This window comes from Pimephales promelas, chromosome 4, assembly GCF_988280905.1.
Source record: "Pimephales promelas chromosome 4, fPimPro1.hap1.1, whole genome shotgun sequence".
NCBI lineage: Eukaryota > Metazoa > Chordata > Actinopteri > Cypriniformes > Leuciscidae > Pimephales > Pimephales promelas.
This window is the reverse complement of record NC_142772.1, coordinates 5,915,486-5,935,120: the sequence shown is the minus strand read 5'-3', so window position 1 is coordinate 5,935,120 and position 19,635 is coordinate 5,915,486. Positions and strand designations below refer to the sequence as shown.

The following is a 19,635-nucleotide window of genomic DNA, read 5'->3' as shown; positions in this document are numbered from 1 at the left end:
CCACCAACAGTAAACAGCATCCCTCTCTGCTCCACCCAGCAGGAATGTTTTTGTGACCTTCTCCTGCCTCTTCTATACAGAAAATCCAACAACTAGCATACATAGGTAGAGATTGGTGGAACATGCAAATAGACAAATATGTGCAATTTATTGCTGAATCTACCACTAGGAGAATGTAAGCCTTTTTCAGCTCAAATAGCTTCAATTTAGTCCGGTCCATGATTCCAGGGCTGTCCAGGACTATATCCCTGATCATTCTATAGGCCCGGAGTATGGCAGCCCACTGGTTCACCCTGACTCTGGCGATAGTCTGTCCAGCGGAGTAAATGCGGCAGATGGCCTCTACCAGACGACTCACATTGGGCCACTGAGCTGGCCCACTGCCTTCACCAAGGAAACATCTGGAAGCGAGAAAGGGAGACAGCAATATTAATCTGATTTGTTGAAGAATATGGGACAGCATCTAAATAACACTGTAATTTTGTGTGATACAATTAATAGTGTATGTAGTTAATCAACTAATAATCTAGTTCTCTCCATGAAATGGATGGCTTCTATTATTTTTTTTTTCTTGACTATTTTTATCCAAGTAATTGAAAGTGCAAAGAAAAGACAATCTGCAAGCAAACCATTCCATGAAATACTGTCTTGAAACATACCAATGCTCCAAGGACACAAAGCGACGTGAAGGGCTCCATGACGCTGAGGTAGTGTATGGACCGCTGCATCCAGGCCTTTGTGTGTGCCTCACAGAGTGTCTTGTACAGCTGCTTGGCACTGTTTCCCCAAGTATGCTCACGCAGCTGGATGATTATCTGTCGGTCGCAGGCAAGCCTACAGAGAGGAGCACATCATGTGTTGCTGAAGAGCCACACACACACATCGAGGGGGTGCGTGACTATTCAGACAGGGTGGAGCGGCAGCAACTTGAGGTGGTGGAGGAGGGATGGAGGACAGTGCCGGAGGAGGTGAAAATGGAGGCCTCACCACCAGCGGGGGCGGGAGTGTCTGAAAGGACCTGTACATGAGTTTCAGACACATTCACACGCAAGAAAATGGCATCAGCACAATGATAGTCATGAGGCAACACACAGGCAGGCAAGACTAAGTGAGTCTGAGTATTGAGCAGTGATTAGACTGACGTGGTCAATGGTTAGTTAATCCTGTACACTGGACATCTGTTGTGTTAAAGAGAAAGAAAGAGATCTACTTGGAACTCACCTGGAGCCATTGGACACCTTCCCAGTAGGGCCGAGAACATGGGAGCGATCGGATTGCTGGCCATGTTAATTGTCTTACCCATTTATTTTATTTGTGAACTTTTGATTTATTTAAATTATTCATTAGCATTCTAATGTTTCCCTAAATACATCTCAGTCAAACACATTTTTATTTTATTTTTTTTATTGAATAGTTCACACTAGAACTATAAAAATAAAATATAAATGTATACAAAATGCAAATATACAAATTAACAGTAGAAAGAGTGCAAAAAGTTAACAAAGGCAATAAAAGATTTATTAAATAGATAAAGGATAAAAAATAGATGGATGCAAAGAAAATACCAAATACAAAAGTTAAAATAAATCTTCAACAGAACAAATAGTTAACAAAAACAAAGCAAAGATGATAAAAGATAAATTAAAGACGTGTTGCTCATTAGGAGCAAGTGCCCATTGCTCTGCCAGCCAAACCAAATAGAAATGTTAAAATAAATTTTCAACAGAACAAATTAACAAAAAGCAAAGATGATGAATTAAAGAAATGTTACTCAATAGGAGCAAGTGCCCGTTTCTCTGCCAGCCAAAGTTCCACACTTTTGCCCTCGTAGGAGCTACAAAAGGCTTTTCCAGCATACCGGGAGTGTCCAAACTCCTTCGTCTTGGGTTGCTGGCACAGACTGCAAGTTATTGGCGTGCACTTTTTTGGCCTTTTCTGGGCCAGGCCTAGGGAAATGGCCTCTTCTTTCTTATTTTTCCTCCAGGCCGTTGTCCTGGGCACATCACTGACATTGTCTGCAGCCGCAATCCTTTTCTGCTCAGACAGCCATTGAGAGGCTGTCTTGCCAGCAGAAGTGGCACAGACGCTTTTGCCACGGAAGAAGCTGTGTCCAAACTCCAAACGCTTGGAGACTGCACACAGACTGCAGGGAAACCCTCTTGGATCCCTTCTCCTGGCCGTGGCTTTGCCCTGCTTTAAGGCCTTTAGTTCTTTTTTAGCCCTCTTCTCCAGACTGTGGTCCTCGGCACTCGTTTAAGGGCCGCATCAGCCACAGCTGATGGAGGAGGGAGCACAGCCAGCGAAGCGCATGGAGAAACTGTAAAGAGCGAGAGGAAAAAAAAGGGATTTTAGACATTTGTTGCATTTGATATTATTGCATGCAGGGAAGGTGGCGTCTTTGGGTGTCCCAGATGACGTCCATCCTCTCCTTGTCCACCAAGGGGATGCTCATGGTTTCCCTGGCGTCCATGAAGGCCTCCAGCAACGCGCCAGTGAGCTGCTCTGTCTCCTCCACGCAACGTGTGCAGCGGCGACAGTGCAGCGCCAACTGTCTGGAGGTGAGCATGCTGGTTAGCTGGTCATCAGTGAGGCCTCTGATGCCCTGCAGTTGCTCCAGGTCCTGCATTCTGGCCTCCCTCAGCAGAGCCACATCTCCCTCGTCCCAGACAAAAATGCATGCGGACAGCTTTGCCATGAACAGACCGTAGAGTGGGTGGCTGTCAGTGTGCAGACCTGCGGCGAAGTGCCACACATCAAGACGGACTACCATGTCACTCCAGCCGCTGAACATGGCACCTGCTCTGGGGGCCCCCACAGAAGAGCAGCAGTCTCTGTCCACATACAGGAGTGTAGGGGGAGCGACTCCAGCCGCCTCGTACCTATTCACCAGGCCAGTGGTCATAGGCAGCAGTCCCTGACCCTCATGTGAGGTGAGCACAGACATGATGACCTGTCCGTGCTCATTGCCCACATTGGTGACCCAGGCTACGGTCCCAGCTGCAGCTCCCGCCAGTGTTTTGGCCACCTATTGTTGAAAAACAGAAAATTCAGCACAGATAAACAAAAAAAAAATAATTCTATATACACCTGTACGCACACATTTATATTTGATTAATATGTCACCTTTTTTGTGGAGTCCATCTTCAGGATGGACCCAAAGACAGAGGTGACCCTGGCTTTGAGCTCACCATACCGGGACCGGAAATCCTCCAGACAGAGAGGAGCCACTTGGCGGTCGGTACAGGCAGCATGGGTGGTGGAGGTGAGATGGGCTGTGTGGTGGTACCCTGGAACCGGTCACACACAGAGAGGTATCGCAGGGACCTCTCCATCCATTCCTCACTATGCAGTTCACACAGCTTGTGATACAGCATAGAGACGCTGTTGCCGAGAGAGCGCTCCCTCATTAACTTTGCCACATGCAGATCACAAGAGAACCTGTAAAGCACACAGACAAAGGCAAACTTTATTAAAGTTCCTTTAAAGTGTTCTTTCTTTATAAATAAATAATGTGCAATGTTTCCCATACAAAAAGATGAAAAACTGTACAGACTTTGATATTGTTTCAAGTCTGGTTCAAGGTTAAGCAAGGCTCAATGCGGGGCCGTTAACACATCTTGAAAAGAACCTCAGCCGTAAGGCTAGGTGTCTCAAGGTGTTTGAATGCTATTGTTCTGAGTTTGACACCTTTAAAAGGTCAAGCAAAGATCAGTTGGGGTGGGTCGTTCACACATTTTGTGTAGAACCTCGACTGGCAGACAGAGTGTCTTTTGAAAAACTACGAAAGCAAGATAGTGGTTCTGTGTACAAATGACGTGTAATTAATTTTAAAAGTACTAACGAAACTATTATTTTTAAGTCGTTTAAGTTACATTATTACCATTACAGCCCAGTTAAATGTGTAACATGTTAGTAGTTAATTGCCCCTGAAATAAGAATAATTTTTTCATGACTCACCGGTACGTGAGGATGGCTGGGAACATCCTGCGGTGAGCCGGGTCCAGCTGTTCCAGGATGTCATACGACCACGCGGCCAGCTTCTTGTGGCAGCGCTAACACTCCAGGTATTCTGTTGCCAGAAAATACCAGCCGTGTAAATTCAGCACCCGCCTCACTGTCTTGTAGAGCCCACATGATGTCAGTCGCTGACCAGACCGTCTGCAGTCTGGCGAGCTGCAGATCAGCTTGTAGGACCACATCCTGTAGGGCATCCACAAACACAGCAGCCAGGTGAAGAACGCGTCCGGTGACGCTGGAGGCAGATTATACTGCAGGCGTGGCTGGGGAGGGCACCACCAACTTCTGGTGTGAAAAACCATACCCCAGAAGCCGCTGACACCAGCCTTTGAGCGGCTCTTTACTCTAAGCGAGGTGAGCGGATCGGCGCTGGAGGTGGTGGAAGTACTGTGAAGAACACATCATTTTAATTTTGTAATCAGTACTAATGGTTTAATAATTTGAAGACATTTGTGGTTGCATAACAATGCTATAGGATGTTAGTAAATGTATTTGTGATCACATATGATCAGGTCACCATGTGCTGTGGCTGGCTGGGAATGGGATCTTTGGGTGGGAGGAGGAGAAGCCAAACGTGAATGATGCGGGACAGCAGGCTGGGATGCAGATGACTTCTTTTTCCTCTGCTGGTCCCTCAGCAAGATGTATTTCTTCAAGGCATCCATCTTGCTGCCTGTATTGGTGCCCTTGTTCCGGATGAACTCCACATAGCTACATAAGACACACAATAGTGTACATGATAAGAGCAAAATAAATACAAAACTGCAATATAACTAACAAGCAGAAGCATATATTACCTTTTCCTCTTCCTGTCCTTGGCCTCATAGAGCTCCTTGTAGGTGCTCTTCTTGTGGACCCCAAAGCCCTCCAGACAGTCACCCTCACAGCCAGGTAAAGTGCCCTCTCTCTTCCTGCGCACTTTGATGGCTTCTGTGACCCTCTCAAATGTGCAGGCATATTGAAGAAAGGCATCCTTATTGGCCATGAGGGCACCTCTGTCTAACCTGCCATCCTTGCGCTCCCGCTGATGCCCAGACATGACCATGAGGGAGTAGCCAAGGTCATTTTCCAGCATCCATTTGAAGGGTTTCCCTCTGTATTGACCAAACTGGATGGCACTTTGACTAGCCACCAGCAGGTCATCAAAGGGATTCCCACCACCTTGGATGACCCTGACCTTGGCCTCCCCCAGCACAGCCTCAGGGTACTTCGGGACAAAGGGCACCCCTTTAGCCACTTGAGAAAGATGAACTTTCTCCACAGTGGCTGCCTGCTTGGAAGGCCTCAGCACCAGCTCTCCAGCCTCCACACGCAGGTTGGGTGTGTTTTCCATTCTGCAACAGTAAAGCCAATACAAACAATTGACTGAACCCCATACACAAAATAAATATTCATGGAAAAATGTACATTAATTAAATCAATCGGTGGCATTAGTGCACCTTTTTTTTGGTATTTATGGAAAGGTCCACCGCAGGAAAATAGGGGAAGGTCATCCAACTTTTTTTAGTCTATAGGGGAGGGTCACCCAACTTTTGTATTCCTCAAAACAGGTAAATTTCAAAGTGGCTTGTTTGGTGCATATTTTTTCCATGTAGCTCTCTTGGTCTCGGCCCCCGGGCCATCGCTGTCAGATGGGTCTGACCCAACAAAAATCTGAGTGGCGCTGTTTGACAGTCTGCATGCGCTTCAGTACGTGCTCAGAAAAAGTGCATTAGAACAAAACGACAAAGAAATGTTTACCCGGCAAAGCTTTAAAGCACGAGCAAATAATGAACTTTTGTTATTGTGAATAAGTGCATTGTCTTGTGTGTGTGTAACTCTACCGCTGCATTAACATGTGATGTGAATGTACGTCGAGTGTATTGGGACTGAGGCGCCCGAACTGCAGCTGATATAATGTGCACTGTAGCACGATACGACCATATTTTAGTTTCCATTCTAATTGCGTTTCCAGAACAGTGTTAGTGAGTAAATCTGAGCTGTAGTCTTGAATGCGTGGGGTGTGTGCGCTGTGCGGTTGAATGAGCCGGTTTGTCGATCTATCTTGATTTTGATCAATTAGCAGCTGATGAAATCCACAAAAGAAAGACGAAAATGGCCGTAAATTTGGACTATTGAAAGGGAAGCATATTACCTTATTGTGATTTTAGTATCATAATGATTAATAAATGCATGCACAATTATCAGTGAACTTGTTTTACTATGCACAAAATGCCTTTCAACTTGAGCGCAAAATTGCATGATGCATAAACGCGTCACCACTGCATCAGCACCAAAAAAACATGATTTAAAAAAAAAATTCAAATCAAATTTAACTCGTGATACGAACCGAATTGTTAGTTTGGTCTATCGTTACAGCCCTAGTAAGATGAGGAAGCAGGAGTTTAGTCCTTTATCATGGCTATCTGAACATCTTTGCCAAGCGCAAACCAGTACAGAAGTAATCAATAAATTATCGGGGAGGGTCATGCCTTTTTTCACAATCATTTTGGAGGGTCATAGAAAAAAATATTGCTGGTCAAGTCTTTTTTGACTACAGATCTCAAATCTCCTCCGGTGGCTCCTTAAATAAATAACGAACAGTCCCTTAGTGATATCTTTTTATTATTATAAAGGAATTTCGTTTTCTTTTTTCATAGTTCTTAATTATTCTGATCATAAAACTGACATAAATTGAGTAAAGAACAAAAGCGAAAAAAACGAACGCTCAAAGTTGTTAATTCTGATCATAAAAATGACAAAGTGAGTAAAGAAATGAACGCTCATCAGAAGAATTCTGCATGCATTAGCGTTATATATATATATATATATATATATATATATATATATATATATATATTAAAGGAGTGGATTTACTGGGTGTCGAATGAAACCGCACTCTTTATACCGATTTAAGTTGTTAGTCTCCCACCTCTTATGCACCTCACACCGCCAGCATCCCTCTCTGCCCCACCAACAGCATCCCTCTCTGCTCCACCAACAGCAAACAGCATCCCTCTCTGCTCTACGGGCAGGAACGTCTTTGAGACCGCCTCTTCTTTCTGGGATTATGCCTACATTCAGAAAATATGACAATTAGCATATGTAGGTAGAGATGGGTGGAATGGGCACTGAACAATTTATTCCTGAATCTACCACTAGGAGAGTGTGAGCTGGTTCAGCTGGTCAACGCTGGAGTCCGAGCTGGAACTGCAAGTCTAGGTGGAGCAACCGCAACTTGAGTTGGTGGAGGGGGAGGGATGGAGAACAGTGCCGGAGGAGGTGGAAGTGATCATTCTATATGCCCTGATTATGGCAGCCCACCGGTTCACCCTGACTCTGGCAATAGTCTGACCAGCTGGGTAAATGCGGTAGAGAGCCAGGCAGATGTCCTCGACCAGACGACTCACATTGGGCCAGTGAGCTGTCCAACTGCCTTCGCCAAGGTAACATCTGTGAAGTGAGAAAGCAATATTTATCTGATTATTTGAAGAACATGGGACAAACAACTGAATAACATTTATGATTTACTTTTAGTCATTTAGCAGACGCTTTTATTCAAAGCGACTTACATCTGAGAACTAAATCAAACAAGTCATCGTGAAAAGGCAATAACAACACAAGAAGTGCCCAAACATTGCTCTGAGTAGTATAAACCAGACAAGTAAGGATTTAATTTTTTTTTTAAATTTATTTATTTATTTATTTTATATCAAGTGCTCACGCAAGAGATGAGTTTTCAGTTGTCTTTTGAATGTTGTCAGGGATTCTGCATTCCGGATGATGATGGGAAGATCATGTTGTGTTATTCACAAATAATGTTGTGAGTAACACTAATGTTGTGAGATACAACTAATACTTTATATAGTCAATCAACTAATAATATAGTTCTCTCCAAGAAATGGACGGCCCCTATTATTTTTTTTTTCTTTACTTTATTTTTATCCAAGTAACCAAGTGCAAAGAAAAGACAATCTGCAAGAAAACCATTCCATGAAATACTGTCTTGAAACATACCAATGCTCCAAGGAAACCTTGTGACATGAAGGGCTCCATAACGCTGAGGTAGTGTATGGACCGCCGCATCCAGGCCTCCGTGTGTGCCTCGCAGAGTTTCTTGTAGTACGCTCACACAGCTGGATGATTACCCGCCGGTTGCAGGCAAGCCTACAGAGAGGAGCACATCATGTGTTTCTGAAGAGCCACACACAGACACATCGAGGGGGTGCGTGGCAGTGTTCAGACCGCTATTTACTTGTAGGTGAGGATTGGGCGCGATGCCCCTCTCCCAGCTGACACACGACAGCACTCCAGGTACTCGGTGGCCATCAAGTACCAGCCGTCGATGTCCAGGAGCCTCCGGATTGTCCTGTAGAGCTCACACTTTGTGAGGGTCCTATTACAGCATGTCAGCCGGATGGTGTCCAGAGCAACAGCCGACACATGAAGAGTTGTCTGGTGAGTTGTCTTCTTCAAAAGAAAGAGGTCTACCTGGAACAGCAGGCCAAGGTCAGGAAGCTGATTACCACACCAGCACGACCTGCAGTTCCACATAGACCTCTTTCTATCTCTTTAACACAACAGAGGTTCAGTGTACAGGAATAACTAACCATTGCCTCACCCATCTAGTGAAGCTGAAATGAGAATTACCAACTGAAGCCCATAGACCACACATTCTTACTGCCAGCATCTTCCTTTAGATTAACATCTTCTCACCCCTTTCTGTCTTTATCTTTTCTTTCATATAGTATGTCTTTAAATGTCAAGTTGGCATATTTGCCCAAGCCAATAAGCAGCCTGTCCTCCTGTGCCGGTGTTCCAGCATGCTCTCGAACCTTCTGCTCTTGGATGACTGCCACAATCTTTGTTGCCCATTACTGCAGAAGTTGAGGTGTCACCGCACTCCCGCTCTTGCATATGAGAGGTCAGTACTAGAGAGCTGTATTGGGATTGAGTCCTGCCAGGTCCCGCGGGACCCAGCGCAAATCTCATGGGAGTGGGCGGTTTGAACTTTGCTACGGGCGGGAATGGGCCCCTTAAAAAAAAAACTGCAGGATCGTGAGGTAGCCTAGCAACATGATGGAGAATGTCAATAAATGATGTGGAAAAGAACCTCTAATGAGGTATTTACAGCACAAAACCTAAGTAAGGCAAGTCTGACATTTATGTGTGTTTTGTCTTTCTGTGTTCTCAGAGACTAGCTGCTTTCAGACATGTTTTTTCTGCACATTTACTCCAGGACTAATAAAGCCTATGACAGAATACTTTAATAGCTAAAATCAAAGTACTTGTAGTCTAAAGAAACGCACGGTAGCCTAAGCGTTTTAGATGTCCCCGATAGCCTAGCCAGGTCAGAATCAGTGTGTCAGAAAACATGCAATACATTTTTCCTCGGTACTGGCTGAACTGCAAGGCGATCTCGCTCAACACAAGCTGGCGATTTCCCGTGTCACCTCCAGCAGTGTCATGAGCCATGGCCTCCTCCTTGACCCTGGCAACCGGCTAGGACCGTCCAGTAGTGCTTTTTTTTTTTTTTTTTTTTTGCCAGGGCTGCTGCCTCAGGTGATGGCATGAGCGTAGCTCACCAGAGGCTCCCTACGGAATGTGGGATTGAAATCCATGTTTTATAAGGCACAGAAAAACATGACACAGCACTGTTAAAACACAAATATACTAGTTGAATCCAACTGTTCAATTACTGCAGTGATAAGAGGAAGACATAAAAACGCACCGTCTTGTGTACCCGCCCACAGGCCAGTCAGTATGGATAAATTCGGAACCTCAAAATAGACAAATGGCAAGCTTTGCATAAAGACATTTCATCATTTTTTATTAATTATTAGTTATTGATTTTGAAATTACTGTAATAAGTCATATTTTACATTGTATCAAGTGACAAAAACAGTGTTTAAGCGTGCAGTACGCAGCTTTAATGCTAGAGAGCAGCACCGCACAGTCTGGAATTTATTGAGTTTACATCTTTAACAGAACATAAATATTTAGTTTCCAAGCAAAACAAAAATGTTTTAAGTACATGTAATGATTGCATTTACCATCCTAATGTTTCCTCAGCAGATTTAATCAACCATATCTTAATGTTAATGATCATTCTGAATCTTTGTTCCCTTTAAACTTACTCAAACTACCAGCTTAGACACGAAACACTACACAAATCTATCAAATAGGTTTATATGGACTAAACGCTATAAATTAACTGAATTCACTTACTAGAGGTTGACTGATATGGTTTTCGCACGCCGATACCGATCTTTTAAAATCCGGGTCGGCTGATGGCCGATTAATGCTGCCGAAGAAATGATAATTACTTGACATACAAACTTTCTCAACAAAAACATTTTATCCTCTCAAAAAATATCCTGAAACATGTATTTTTGTTTTGTTTGTTGACGGACAAAGACAAATGGACATAACCTAATTATCACAAAAAAGGAGAAAAAAAACTTTAAATGATTTAATTTTTTATGTAAGATTTATTATATTTTATTTAATTTAACTTCTAACAATAACGTATTTCACTAGTAAATTGCTATTGAACGACAAAAACCACCACCAGATGGGAAAATGATATTTTACAAAAACTTTAAATGCCCCACAACGCACCATCCGTCTGTTGTTCTTCAGACAACGGCATCCCGCTGTTGGACCTTTTATTCTACAGTGAAATACAGTCATACTTTACACTGTCCTTTAACTCTTTAAACCATGTTTAATCCAGCTACTAACCAACGGTCAATGTTGTGCCTGAACGCGTTCAATGAACGATAGTTCATGAACATGTTCATATTTAGGTCTGCTGCTCACTTGGCTGAAAAATGACTCTAGGTGTCCCACGACAACACTAGGCTGCCCACAGATGCGCCCGCCTAATAATCGGCTTGATATACTTCGATATTGGCCGATGCCGATTATGTTAAAAAATGCCCAAAATTGGCCGATTAATTGGTCTACCTCTACATGCATACGTTTTGTTTTCTCTGGCTTGGCTAACAAATTTGCATTGTTTTAGTAGGCTACCTTAAAACAGAGCGAATAAGAGTCATACACTAAAGTGTATTTTAATTTTCACGCACCACAAATCAAAACTAACGGTGTTACTATTTAAATGTCTTTACATAAACATTTCTTGCTTTATCAAGAAATGATATATATATCTCGAAATTGTCTTCCATTGCGATTTCCCGTGTATCTAAATGTTTAGTGAAAGGTAAAACTTCCGAAATCTCAGTGTAAACAATGCGTGACATCACTTCCGGCATAACGTCTGGAGACAGGTTCGGTTCAGTTGGACATCTGATTCAGATCAGTTTGACGGCTGTTAACAAGAGGTAAAAACGATATAAATACTGTTCGTTTTCTCGCACAAACTGCTCATTTCGTGTGTTAGGCCATCAGTGTGTACTTACATTCACAAGTCATTAAATCATGTTTAATTTTGACTTCTCTGTGCATGCTCTTTGAGGTGGACCCCCTAAACCTCCATTATATGACTGACAGACAAGAACGGTTTGACCGAAAAATGTCAAAATTGAAAATACCTTGGAAACAAAGACACCTACATCTTGGGTGCCCTTGAGGTAAGCTACGTAAAACATATCAAATTAATTTCAAAGTGAACTATCTCTTTAACCTGAAGCTGTCTTAACCGCAGCAAGGGGAGAAGAGGCTGCAGCTGCCTCCCGCCCAATATATTTAAGGGCTGCTTCCATAGGATTTCTGGGTGTCTGCTTCCTCAGCCAATTGACATAACTGATTAAAAAAAAATCCATTAGGAATTGGATTCATCAATTATCACAAAAAAATATTACTTATATCAGCATGACATTGTTACTCAAATGACTGTTCTCACTGAATGTTTTCTTTGTCCTTGGACTGATAGAGTTCCTGCAGTGTCTCTGTCCTGTACCTGTGAAATCCGACAAGGGCTTGGCCCTCGACTCTGGAATCCACAAATGCCCTCCTGAACCTGACTTCCTCCTTAACAGGAGAATAGGCATTTTTGTAGCGGCCAAGGCGTCCTTGTGGACCATCAGTGGAGATGTCGAGTTGCTGCGCTCAGGCTCCTGCTGATGGCTAGCCCCCAGCCCCACAACCCAGTCCACATCATTTTCGAGAAGCCTCTTAAAGATCAGATCCCGGTACATGCCGAACTGAACCACATATCGGCTCAGAACCAGCATCGCGGAGTCAGGATCACCACTCTCTGTGACGACACGGGCCCGGGCTTGTGCCTAACGTTTTTCTAGCTTCTTGCAAACCACAGCCCCCTCAGGCTTGGCCCTGATGGACTGAGCCTCAAACGTGGCGTGCATGGTCAGCTCCTTTTCCCTCCATCTAAACCTTGGGTTTTCCATCTAGGATTCAGGTGATAAAGCATATACCGGATAATAGTAGAATTAACAATGCAGATTTTCCATTCATGAGAATTCATAAAATGTACAGGGAATCGAAAACCTCCTGTAAGATACAATACAATAATAACATTGCCAAAAAAGGAATCATAATGTAACCTGGCCCGTTCTTTGTACGTTGCTTAAAACATCAGAGATCAAACAAGACATCCAAGATAATATCATCATGCTCATCAGGATCCGGCTAATTGGGTTCTTCAAACACTCTTGCCTGTTATAATTAGTATAGCTGGATTGAGTAGTCTGAGATTATTGCGCATTCGATAGTAGAAACATTGATCAGCAACGCTGCTATTGACTGCTCACCGGGGCCAAAGAGCGTGCTCTTTGCGTGAGGAGAAAAAAATGGGCTAACAATTAATATATTGAGCTGTTCATAAACTTGTTTGCCCACCTAAAACTTATATTTTGGTATTTCATTCTGATTTTCATCGACACCCAGTAAATTTGCTGGTTTTCTTTTTTTTTTTTAACTATGCGTAATGCATGCAGAAGAGGCGGGAGACTAACAACTTATGTAATTCGGTATAAAATGTACAAAAAAATGACAAATTTATGTACATTTAAAACATAAGGTTTAATTAATAGTAAATTCACTTTTTTACAAAAAATATGTAAAATGTATATAATATAAAATTTGTATATATAAAATATGTTGATGCATACAGAATTCTTCTGATGAGTGCTCGTTTGACCCTTCAGTCACTTTATGTCAGTTTTGTGATCAGAATAATTAACAACTATGAAAAAAGAAAATTAAATTTGTTTAAAATAATAAAAAGATAACTAAAAAGAAAAAAATGCACTAATGCCACCGATTGCTGTAGATAATGTACATTTTTCCATGAATATTTATTTTGTGCATGGGGTTTTCAGTCAATTGTTTGTATTGGCTTTACTGTTGCAGAATGGAAAGCACACCCAACCTGCGTGTGGAGGCTGGAGAGCTGGTGCTGAGGCCTTCCAAGCAGACAGCCACTGTGGAGAAAGTTCATCTTTCTCAAGTGGCTAAAGGGGTGCCCTTTGTCCCGAAGTACCCTGAGGCTGTGCTGGGGGAGGCCAAGGTCAGGGTCATCCAAGCTGGAAGGAATCTGCCAAGGTGGAGGTCATCCAAAGTGGAAGGGTGACCTGCTGGTGGCTAGTCAAAGTGCCATCCAGTTTGGTCAATATAGAGAGAATCCCTTCAAATGGATGCTAGAGAATGACCTTGGCTACTCCCTCATGGTCCTGTCTGGGCATCAGCGGGAGCGTGAGGCTGGCAGATTGGACAGAGGTGCCCTCATGGCTAAAAAGGATGCCTTTCTCCAATATGCCTGCACATTTGAGATGGTTGCAGAAGCCATCAAAGTGCGCAGGCAGATAAAGGGGACGTTACCTGGCTGTGAGGGTGACTGTCCGGAGGGCTTTGGGGTCCACAAGAAGAGCACCTACAAGGAGCTCTATGAGGCCAAGGACAGGGAGAGGAAAAGGTGATATGTGCTTTTGCTTGCTTTTTAATTGTATTTCTGTTTTGTATCTATTTTACTCTTATCATGTACATTATTGTGCGTCTTATGTAGCTATGTGGCGTTCATCTGGCACAAGGGCACCAATACAGGCAGCAAGATGCGTGCCTTAAAAATACATCTTGCTGAGAGGCTAGCAGAGGAAAAAGAAGTCATCTTCTGCATCCCAGCCTGCCATCCCTCATCCTTCGTGTGCAGCTTTTTCTCCTCCCACCCAAAGCTCCCATTCCCAGCCAGCCACAGCACATGGTGAGTTTTTAGATCTATAAGTGGTGTAAATCTATGGATGTTCTAATAGAATTATAAATAACATAGCAATCTTTCTGCCCTCAGAGCCAACAGATGAAGACCTAATGGCTTCAGCCATGGAAGTGGATCCACAGGGTGAGTATCTTTTCTTTTCTTTTTTTACACACAAAACACTCACCTGATCATATGCGATCACTAATACATTTACTAACATCATATAGCATTATGTAACCACAAATGTCTTCAAATTACTAAACCATTAGTACTAATTACAAAATTAAAATGATGTGTTCTTCACAGTACTTCCACCACCTTCAACGCTGATCCGCTCACCTCGCTTAGAGCAAAGAGCCGCTCCAGTGTCACCTGGTGTCAGCGGCTTCTGAAATACAGTTTTTCACACCACAAGTTTGCACATATATATATATATATATATATATATATATATATATGAAGAGTTCAGATGCAAAAGCCTCTAAGTACCATTTGAAATTTTCTTCTAGAATGATCATTTTTATCAAGCTTGTATATTTAAGTTCAGTGATTTCACTTAAATGGCAATGATAATTACCTATTATTTGTTATTTAAGTGAAATTACTGAACTTAAATATACAAGTTTGATAAAAATCATCATTAAAAAAGAAAATTTCAAATGGCATTTAGAGGCTTTTGCATCTGAACTCTTCATATATATATATTATAATTTACTCATTTTGTTTTTATTCATATATATAAAATAATTTTTTGTGTGTATAGGTTGTTTTCCCTGAGGCCTGGAAGCACTCCCTTCCAGAAGAACAGCATGAGTGGATCGGCCGCTCCCTCTTCCGGCGCCAGGGTGGAAGGGCAGCGCTGATTGATAATCTGCAGATGTGGTGGTACCCTCCCCAGCCACGCCTGCAGTATCATCTGCCTCCAGCGTCACCGGACGTGTTCTTCACCTGGCTGCTGTGTTTGTGGATGCCCTACAGGATGTGGTCCTACAAGCTGATCTGCAGCTCGCCAGACTGCCGACGGTCTGGTCAGCGACTGACATTATGTGGGCTCTACAAGACAGTGAGGCGGGTGCTGAATTTACATGGATGGTATTTTCTGGCAACAGAATACCTGGAGTGTTAGTGCTGCCACAAGAAGCTGGCCGCGTTGTCGTACGACATCCTGGACCAGCTGGACCCGGCTCACCGCAGGATGTTCAGACTGTTAAATCATTCATATTAATAAGTTAATAGATGTTTTCTTCGGGAGTATATGGGTTGTACATTTTATTCTATTCTAAATTAATTCATTACAATTTAACTAAACCCATTATATTTTAGTCGACTAAATCTACTGTAGATTTAGTCAACTAAAATCATATTGAATTTCGTCGACTAAAACTAGAATAAACTAAACTAAAACAGTTCAGATGACAAAAATATCACTAAAACTAAATGGCATTTTAGTCAAGAGACTAAAACTAAACCAAAATTTTCTGTCAAAATTAACACTACTTTGTCTGTGTGTTTTAACAGGTTCTCTTGTGATCTGCATGTGGCAAAGTTAATGAGGGAGTGGTGGACCTGGCCAGATACCTCGTCGAGCTGAGAGAAAAGCCTTGTGTCTTAGATAGGGAAGCCACTGACATTGTTCGGCTGTGGGACAGACTGCCGGTCAGTGACCACCCACTCCAAAACCTCCATCTGTCATGGAAGGGAGAGCTGAAGCGGTAAGTTAAATATTTGCACACAGAGCTTTAACCCTCTGGGGTCGGCTATTGCGCCAGCGCGACAAGTTCACTTTTTCATTATCAGTGCAAAAGTGACTCAAATTACTCTGTTGATTTTGATCTTGCATATAAGTGTTGTACATCATTAGATCCTGTTAAGTGTCTATTTTTTGTGGACACTCACAAAATAAAAACAAAGTGTTCTTCTTTTTGTCAAATAAAGAAAAATAAACATTCGTATTTTGCCTTCTCTCAGTCAGTGAAGTTCTTTCTGAAACACGTCATTAGTAAATGTTATTTTTACATGACGCATCCAAACTATATTGCGATCCTACTGAGATTTGTTCTAATTGCGATATAGAATAATGTCTAATTAAAACATTTCTTTGACTCGTTTTGGATAGATTAAAAAGTTTTTACTCTAAAATAGAAATTTAACATTTGAGCAGAAACTGTCTAAGAAAAGCGTACATGATATGTAGTATGTTTAGTTAAAAATAAACTAATCAACTGTTATAGTGTTTGTTCCAATGCAAGCTATAATGAATCCTTAACTTTGAAATATTTATGATAAAATGTATTGGCCTAATAAAAAAAATAATTAAATAAAAAAAACTTTACAAGACATTTATGGAAAGACTATTTTCTTAAAGATATTTTCAACTCCAACTTTGAACCAATTGTATAGAATGGCCCATATAGCTTATTTGAACAGGATTTTGTGTGTGTGCTTGGCCATCATCAAGTGGTATTTCAGATTGGACGTGCTATGATGATGATAGCTTAGTTCATAACGACAAAACACAAGTCACTTTAGTCTTGTCAATGGAACCATTTGGCAACATTTTATAAGTAAACTTTCCATTCAGAATCTTACTTGCATCCATTTCAGCATCTCGCGCTCGTCATCCACTCAAAACATAACGTTAACCTACTATTTGGCCGCCTCGCAAGCCCAAACAAGTGTGTGTGGCGTGCCTGTTTTGTTCAAAAACAAAGTTGTCTAGTCTAAAAAATTGACGCCGTTAAAATGGGTTTGCGCTAACGCCGTTAATAACGTGTTTAACTGACTGCCCTAATATATAAATTTATATATATTGCCCTCGCATTCTTTCTTGTGACACACCTGAATGAAAGGCTCATTATGCTGGTATTTGTCTTCTCAGGTGTGAACCACCTAACTATTCATGACGAGGTTTGGGATTTGGGCCGTTCACGCCCATCCGCATATTGCCTTTCCAAACCAATGATTTTCAGATCGTTTTGAATCAAAAACTCGACAACATGCGCATTGGGCAAAAGTATTGTGGACACATAATTAGTAGGTGTTTTGTGGCATTATTTCAGAAAACTTAATTTTTTTATTCTTTCAATAACCATACATAAACAATATTCTCTCAAATACAAAAATGTACATGCATGTTGCTCAAATATTATGGTAGCCCTGTTTGTGCTAAATAGTGTATTTTACCTGTGCCATTAATAGGTTTATAAGTAGCTGAAAAAAGCACAAATGTCAAAACATCTCAAGGACCCCAAAAACACCTTAGACCTCAGAGGGTTAATAATATAAATGACTAAATGTTTTTTTATGCTTAATTCCCTATTTTATTTTACAGGTGTGCTTGGGCAGGGGCCGGGTCCTGCGCAATGGCCTAATATTCGTAGAATTGTGGAAGCAGCGTTTCTGAAGCTTTGCCCCATTCATCAAGCAGGGAAGGTGAAGTGGGGTGTTTCATTGAACCGTTTGGCTGCCGTTCTACAAAACTACCAGGCCATACAGAGGCTGCTGGGGAACTGCCCAGCACTGATTCAGCTGTTTTAGGTCAATCACTGGACATTGTGAACTTAAAACATGAAGATCATCACAATATTTGCATTAATGTATTTTATCTTATTTATTTTTCGGTCACAGGATGAAGGACAGAGGGGGAAATCAGGAAAACCGCAAAAGTCCAAAGGGACAAACCTGTCCCCGCTGATCATGCCTGTGTCTGTCCCAGTCTCTGTCACAAACGTTTTAGGCCCCCAAGTTTCCACACATCAAGTAATGTCGTAGTCGATAACAATTAACAGTGAATATCCAAAGTTGGCTTTTTTATCATCGCTCAGGGATAGTTTAAAAGCCGATCATGGACTGACCACTAAATATCTTCCATAGGCTGAGAGACCACAAACTCATAAAGGTGCATCTAAGAGGTCTCGTTGTCCTGACCCTTTTAAAGCACCTGATCATCCCCAGTCCACCTCTGCCTCGCTCTTCTTCACCACAGTGGGTCCAGGATCAGGAAACCCAGGGTTTGCAGAGATGCCTTGGTTACCCCAGCCAGCTGCGCTCGCCAGCCTATCTTTCAGACCACCTGCTGAGCCCTGGGTTTCATCCCTACACCCCTCAGCCCATGCTGAGCCCTCTCCGTCCTGGGACAGGCCTCTACTCTAAAACCCTGCCGCAGTGTCAGCCATGCCCACCGCCACACAGCACCCTCGGTGAGCCCTAAACCTGTGATTTCAGCTCTTGTTCGATACATTAGATCCTTTTTTTTGTTCCAACTTCCAGACAAATAATTGTAACTTTGAAACCCTACAGATGGCGTCCCCTTCCCAACTGACAACACAGTCGTCAACATAAAGCCGTGAGTCACTCTATATCTGCATTAAAGAAGACCTATAATGCTTTTTTTTTTTTTTTACATTTTCAACTTAATGTTGCTGTTTGAGCATGAAACCTGTCTGCAAAGTTACAAAGCACAAAGTCACTCCAAAGAGAGTTATTCTCTTTAAGGAGCTCCTTATAAATTATAGGGTTCCTTCTCCCCACAAGAATGGTAGTATGGGTTTATTTAAGGGAGAAGACCTGCTGCAGAGCAGAAAATAACAGACAGACTTCAGCAAATATCCTTTAAATGCTTTAATCGCGACCGGGAGAGTACCCAACATTTTTTAGAGAATCTCCCCCAATAGGCACATGCCTGGAGGATCTCAGATAAATTTCATAGAGAATCCCACCAGTAAACACAAATACAGCAGTTTTTTGAATGCGTGTTCGGTGTTCAATCAAAGTTATTCTTTTTTTCGCTCGTTATTAAACCAAATGATATTACAACACAATAGATTGACACAAATTATTGACACTTTTCTTTTTTACATTAAAACTAAACCAACGAAAGTACAAATCAACAGAAAAAAAAATTATTAAAAAATGTATATAAAAACATTATAGTGATAAGTAGATAATATACAGTACATACATATGTATACACATACATACACACACACCTATATACACATTATACATAAATACAAGCTATGTGTATATGTGTGTGCGTACACACATTTAATCATGTTTTAACCTGGAGGTAGGGTTTTAAGAGAATTAAAGTAAGCTATAAAAGGATGCCATTTACTGAAGAAGTTGTTTTTCCGAGAACTTCTCTCTTTTTCCAGTTTCAGAAAAAACATGATATCCACTAACCATTGGGAGGTTGCTAGAGGCTTATTAGATTTCCAGTGGAGCAAAATACGGCGCCTAGCTAACAAGGAGGTAAAAGATAAAACATCCAGTTGTTTGTAATTAAACTGAGACCTGATTTTTGGTACACCAAAGATTGCTATGGTGGGGCAAACATCAGTTCTAATTTTTTGCACTTTAGGCATAGTTGTAAAATAACTGACCCAATAATTTTGCAACATAGGACAAGTAAAAAACATATGACTCAAATTGCACGAAGGCACATGACATCTGTCACATCT

The 19,635-nt window shown here is 41.9% G+C and overlaps 1 protein-coding gene and 1 long non-coding RNA gene across 2 annotated transcripts; both read left to right on the top strand.

Annotated features, from left to right (window-relative positions):
• The first annotated feature begins 5,155 nt into the window (after nt 1-5,155).
• LOC120471827 (uncharacterized) lies at nt 5,156-13,506 on the top strand. Its single transcript, XR_016168223.1, has 6 exons — nt 5,156-7,819; nt 7,947-8,454; nt 8,745-8,920; nt 11,477-11,591; nt 11,894-12,379; nt 13,333-13,506. It is a non-coding gene; the product is annotated as an uncharacterized LOC120471827 (long non-coding RNA).
• Nucleotides 13,507-13,522: 16 nt separating this feature from the next.
• On the top strand, nt 13,523-14,183 carry LOC148981608 (uncharacterized). The gene is made up of 2 exons (XM_089129762.1): nt 13,523-13,894; nt 13,985-14,183. Exons 1-2 carry the CDS (start codon nt 13,617-13,619, stop codon nt 14,181-14,183), a joined length of 477 nt encoding a protein of 158 aa, XP_088985888.1. The 5' UTR covers nt 13,523-13,616.
• The last annotated feature ends 5,452 nt before the right edge of the window (nt 14,184-19,635 follow it).

Excerpts from the sequence above, each read along its gene's own strand:
- LOC148981608 (XM_089129762.1), top strand. The coding sequence starts at position 13,617 with ATGCTAGAGAATGACCTTGGCTACTCCCTCATGGTCCTGTCTGGGCAT. Across the intron at positions 13,895-13,984 it reads AAGGACAGGGAGAGGAAAAG|CTATGTGGCGTTCATCTGGC; the intron begins GTGATATGTGCT and ends CGTCTTATGTAG.